This window comes from Propithecus coquereli, unplaced genomic scaffold (genome assembly GCF_000956105.1).
Source record: "Propithecus coquereli isolate 6110/MARCELLA unplaced genomic scaffold, Pcoq_1.0 Scaffold1, whole genome shotgun sequence".
NCBI lineage: Eukaryota > Metazoa > Chordata > Mammalia > Primates > Indriidae > Propithecus > Propithecus coquereli.
The window spans coordinates 8,441,079-8,447,160 of NW_012133857.1; the positions used below are offsets into that span (position 1 = coordinate 8,441,079).

The following is a 6,082-nucleotide window of genomic DNA, read 5'->3' on the forward strand; positions in this document are numbered from 1 at the left end:
AATTCCAAAGTTTGCTATTCACTATACTTCCTTTTATAAAAATGAATATTTTTGAGGTTCATGGAATCCCCTTCATTCTAATATTGACTTAATGAACAAACCTACATTATGTCATGTTCAGACTGTGACCATACCTCTTTTATCCAACTTTATTGACAATTGATTTCACAAAGTTCTTTCACAAATATCCTTTCACTTAACCCTCACAACAACCCTGTGAGGTAGGCATTATGTCAACATTTGACTGACAGAGAAACTGAGGCTTAGAGGCTGTCTTAATAAAATCATATAGCTAGTAAGGGAAAGAGCCAAACACAAACCTAGGTCTTTTGATTCCAAATCCAGTGCTCTTCTTAGGTTGTCTTCAAACAGCAGACTACTGTCCACCAACTCCACATCTGACATTCTGAATCACGCTGTCTATATAGACCTTCTGTAGCAGTGATGCTATATTTAAAATGTACATGTTACATATTTTCAGAAACATGTCTACTTTTTAATACAAAGACATTTTTGCTATCATCTACAACTACATTACTAGATTTGAATTATGTTTTTGTAGACTTAGAAGTCTAGATTAACTTTCTTCTATTAAATATATGCAACTCACTCGTCTATAAAAGGGTTGATCTTAAGGTTTTTTTTCCTTAGAAGAACTATTTATCACTCCTCCAGCAGTTACTTAAATAGGCAGGAATGCTACTCCATTTTACATATGACACTAGATTTTCTGGCTCTCTATCTTGGACTCACTGGTATTTTGTAGCCAAGAGAATTCCTCCACAGTACGGATTTTTTGTTGAAGATGAAATGTTTGAAGTCTGAGAGCATTCTTTTTCAGACTCATCACATTCACAAGGTTTTTCATCTGTATGGATTTTCTGATGTACAGTAAGGTTTTTTCTTTGCCTAAAAACTTTACTACAATCATTACACCCATAAGGTTTCTCTCCTGTGTGGATTCTCTGGTGGCCAACTAAATTTCTCTTAGAAGTAAAGGATTTCCTACACTTCTCACACTCATAAGGCTTTTCCCCAGTGTGCATTCTCTGATGTACAACAAGGTTTTTATTCTGACTAAAGTCTTTTCCACACTCATTACATTTATAAGGTTTCTCTCCAGTATGGATTCTTTGATGTACCATAAGATTTCTACTAGAGGTAAGGACTTTTCTACATACATGACATTCATAGGTTTTTTCCCCACTGTGAATTCTTTGATGTTCAATAAGGTTTCTGTTGTAAGTAAAGCCCTTCCCACACTCATTACATGCATAAGGCTTCTCGCCAGTGTGGATTCTCTGATGGGCTATAAGGTTTGAGCGGTAACTAAAGACTTTCCCACAGTCATTGCATTTATAAGATTTTTCCCTTGTGTGAATCCTCTGATGTCCAATGAGGCTCTTCTTCAGAATGAAGCATTTGCCACACTCATTACACTCATAGGGTTTCTCACCACTGTGGATTCTCTTATGTTCAATAAGGTTTCTGTTTGAACTGAAAGCTCTTCCACACTCACTACATTCAAAGGGCTTTTCCCCAGTGTGGATTCTCCGATGTACAAGCAGGCTTGAATTGTAACTGAAAGCCTTCCCACAATCCTCACATTTGTAGGCTTTTTCTTGTGTATGGAGTTTCTGATGAACCATGAAACTTTTGCTCATGATAAAGGTTTTCCCACACTCTCGACATTCATATGGCTTCTCCCCATTGTGGAGTCTCTCATGATCAATGAGGTTTCTGTTAGAGCCAAAGACCTTGCCACAATCTTTACATTCATAGAGATTCTCTCCAGTATGGAACCTTTGATGTAAAATGAGGCTTTTCTTCAGAATAAAAACTTTCCCACATTCATTACATTCATAGGGTTTCTCCCCATTGTGGAGTCTCTGGTGGTCAAAGAGGTAAGCACTCTGAGTGAAGGCTTTCCCACATTCACCGCATTTATAAGGTTTCTCTCTGCTGTGCATCCTCTTATGATCAATGAGGTTTGACTTAGAACTGAAAATCTTTCCACATTTTTTACAACCAAAGGTTTTCTTTTCTGTGTGGACTCTCTGGTGTAAGAGGAGGCTTTTACTTCGAATAAAAACTTTTCCACATTCTTTACACTTGTAAGGGTTCTCTGCACTGTGGAGTCGCTGATGGTCAACAAGGTAAGTGGTCTGAGCAAAGGTTTTTCCACATTCATCACATTTATAGGGTTTCTCCCCAGAGTGGATTCTCTGGTGCAGAATGAGGCTCTTCTTCAGAATGAAAGCTTTCTGACACTTATTACATTTATAAGGTTCTTCCCCTTTGTGGAGCCTTTGATGGTCAATGAGGTAAGCATTCTGAGAGAAAACTTTCCCACACTCATTACACTTATAAGGTCTCTCCCCCGAATGGCGCCTTAAATGTATAATAAGGCCTGAGTGTCTATAGAAGCCTTTTCCACACTCCTTACATTTGTAAGGTTTCTCCCCAGTGTGGATTCTCTGATGGTTTAGAAGGTAAGCACTTTGAGAAAACGCTTTCCCACACTCATTACATTTATAAGGTTTCTCCCCAGAATGGTTCCGTAAATGCATGAGAAGGCTTGAGCGCTGAATAAAGCCTTTTCCACACTCCTTACATTTATGAGGTTTCTCACCAGTGTGGATTCTCCGATGGTTTATAAGATGGGAGATTTTATTGAAATGTTTACAACATATATCACATTTAAAAAACTTCTTTCCTTCAGTACCTACTAAACTTTCAGAAAAAGCTGAACCTAAAGTCAAGCTTTCTCCAAATTCCTTCCATTTTTGGCTTCGTTTTTCTGGTGGAGTCCTTTTCTTCCTGTTTCGTTCACAAAGGGAACCTTTCTTCACTATATCTGTCCTTTCCCCTGTTTCATTTTCCCACTGCCTTGACAAAACTTGCCATTCACACTCTTCCTCAAAATCAAGGAACCGGGGAACACCTCCTTGAAGTCTTTTTGATGTTCCTTTCTGAGAGTCTGCCCTTTGAGAAATACTTGGCTTTGATGTCACCTCCTCATTCTCGGTCATGGTCTCCCATTCTGGTAAAAGGAATTAAAAATGCAAATGTTACCATGTCCCTGCGTTTGTGAGAACAGGATCTTCAAATGACTTTAAAACATGCTAGAACAGTATACTTTTATGTACATACAGAAAGGAGAAACTTCTCATTAAACAAAGATACAAAGCAGAATGTTATACTGACAAGATGTTGTAAATGGATTAACATACAACTCACTCTCAGATATTTCTAAGCTCTTCATCTTCAGGAAGCAGATGCAAAAATACAAATGATGCTAAGAAAATAGATGCAAGGAAGAACCAGAGAGAGAACATGAGATCTTACGTAGGTGGTTCAGATCTGAGGCTCAGGAAGCTGGATAGAACAGCCAGATCCACTTGGCTTAGAAAGAATTGTCTTTTTATTTTCTTCATGTTAGGAAGATGGAACTTTAAAGGGAGGAAAATATACCTAAGGACTATGAAAAGCAATTTTTAATTTTTGAAAAGTGCACGAATACTTTTTAATTAGTTGAAAACAATTAAACTACAGAAATAAAATCCATTAAAAAGCAACTTAATTCTTAGAATTCATATATAACATCTCCTATTCCTTTGTAAATTAATAGAAATTTTAAAATTCAATTCACAAAAACATCAGGACTATGTTGGACTCCCTTACACATAAAAGATAAGAGAAGAAATATAGAATGAAAAGGAAAAAATATGGAGACAAAATAAAAAATATCAAAACGTCTATAAAAATGATGAGGCTGAACTAGTTAACCTCCAAGGTCCCTTTCTACTTTAACATTCTCAAATATTTAAACATGTAAAACAATTTTTATAATAATGTTTTGAATGTTTACTTTCAAACTATCCAAGTGTGAGAAAAATTATGAGCCAGTTCCCCAAATTATCTAATAAGTAAGGTTATATGAATAATACTAACATTATCTTTTCCTTGAATATAACAATACTTTCCATCTACCTAAAGACGGAAAGACCTAAGAGACAAAAGACATAAGAAAGGAGTGTAACTATTTTATTTCATTATAAACTTCTTTACGTTTATGAGAGGGTAAGGAAGAAAAACATCCAATAAATACTAATGAATGTACTACAGACATTCTTAGGTCAGGCCCTCATATCTCATCTCAACTGCCCCTCTCTCTGGGACTCAGGCAGGACTGGCAATCACACTACCCAACCACCTGGCTGCAGGAATGGGTATGTGTCTTAGCATATCCAATATTGGTACTTCAGTTTCCTTTCCACAGTGATTATATCAAGGAGTAGTTTCATAAGTCAAGCAGAATGCTGGTGGAGAGGGGGACTCTCTTTCTTTATATAATGAAGCAAGCTTTAAGGAAGTGTTATAAATGATTAAATTAAGGCAGAAAAGGGTTAAGAAATTAGCAAGGCTTACATAAGTAGCTAATTAGCTGGTTAAACTATCTGATGTTTTAGTGTAAGACTCAGACTACCTATGGGCCTACTGACCTTTAGGGGACTTGACAGAAAAATGTCAGAATGATAGAGGAAGCTGGTTACTTTCTGCAATCTTTGGTAAAATCTATAAGAAACAGACCAGGCTTCCCTACCTATAATTCCTCTTGCCCCTTAACTACCCCATCTATGTGTACTCCATTGTCAATGAACTTTCTAGTAGGTAAATTTGATCAAGTCACTCACCTGCTCAAAATATGTAATTCTTCACTGCCTACAGGATAAAGCACAAATGACCAGCACAGTCAAAGAGATGTCTTCACCCATCATCTGCCTGTTTTTCTGATATCAACTCTTGTCAGTATTGCTTGTGCCCCTAGACTCCAGTCATGGTGAACTACATGCAGCTTCCCAAACATGTCATGTTTTCTCTTGCTTCTCTATCACTGCCCGTGTCCTTTTCTCTTCCTGAATTGCTCTTCCTCTTCCCAATTCACTACATGCCCTGTACCTATACCCTTAAAACCTAAGCTCTAAAGTCACTCCCTCTGGACATTATCACCGATCTTAAAGAAATAAAAAGGATTAAAGGGACTACTATGAATGATACTTGCCAATAAATTAGACAACTCAGATGAAATGGGCAAATTCCTTGAAAGCTACGAACTGCTAAAACTGACTCAGGAAGAAACAGAAAATCTGAATAGACCTATAGACCTAACACGTAAAGAAACCAATCAGTAATTTAGGAAAATTACCCACACAAAAAAAGCCCAGGCTCAGATGGCTTCACTGGTGAATTCTACCAAACATTAAAAAAATACCATTTCTTTACAAATTCTTCCAACAAACTGAGTGGAAACATTTCCCAACTCACCCTATGAGACCAGTATTATCCTGATAGCAACACCAAATAAAACCATTACAAAAAAAGAAAACCACAAACCAATATATATTATGAATACAGATGTAAAAATCCTCAACAAAACACCAGCTAACTGAATCCAGCAACACATAAAAAGAATTATAAACCATGACCAAGTGAGATTTAGCAGAGGAAAGCAATGTTGGTATAACATTAGGAAAACAATTAATGTAATATAATGTATCAACAGAATGAATAACAAAAACCACATGATCATCACAATAGATGCACCAAAAGCACTTAGCAAAATGCAATATTCCATCATGATAAAAATACTCAACGAAGTAGGAATAGAAAAGAATTTCCTAAACCTGATAAAGGACATTTACAAAAAACTCATATTTAATGTTGAAAGATTGAATGTGTTCCCTCTAAGAACAAGTACAAGAAAAAGCTGTCTTCTCTTGCCACTTCTAGTTATACGCACTGGCAGTTCAAGCCAGAGCAAGTAAGCAAGAGAAAGAAATAAAAAACACCCAGATTGGAAAGGAAGAAGTAAAACTGTATTTGTAGGTGACAAGATCTTGTATACAGAAAATCCTAAGGAATCCACTAAAAAATCAACATGGTCTGGTGGCATGAGCCTGAAGTCTCAGCTACTTGGGAGGCTGAGGCAAGAAGACTGCTTAAGCCCAAGAGCTTGAGGCCAGCCCAGGAAACATAGCGAGACCTCAACTCTTTGGGGGTTGGGGGGAATAAATATAAA

The 6,082-nt window shown here is 36.9% G+C and overlaps 1 protein-coding gene across 1 annotated transcript in view; it reads right to left on the reverse strand.

Moving 5' to 3' along the window:
- Positions 1-683: 683 nt before the first annotated feature.
- The window catches only part of ZNF197 (zinc finger protein 197), a 22,507-nt gene continuing 17,108 nt past the window's right edge, over positions 684-6,082 (reverse strand). Inside the window, exon 6 of the mRNA XM_012658871.1 lies at positions 684-3,043. Within this exon, the coding sequence (XP_012514325.1) occupies positions 750-3,043 (2,294 nt within the window). The 3' untranslated portion in view covers positions 684-749. The remainder of the gene's footprint in view (positions 3,044-6,082) is intronic.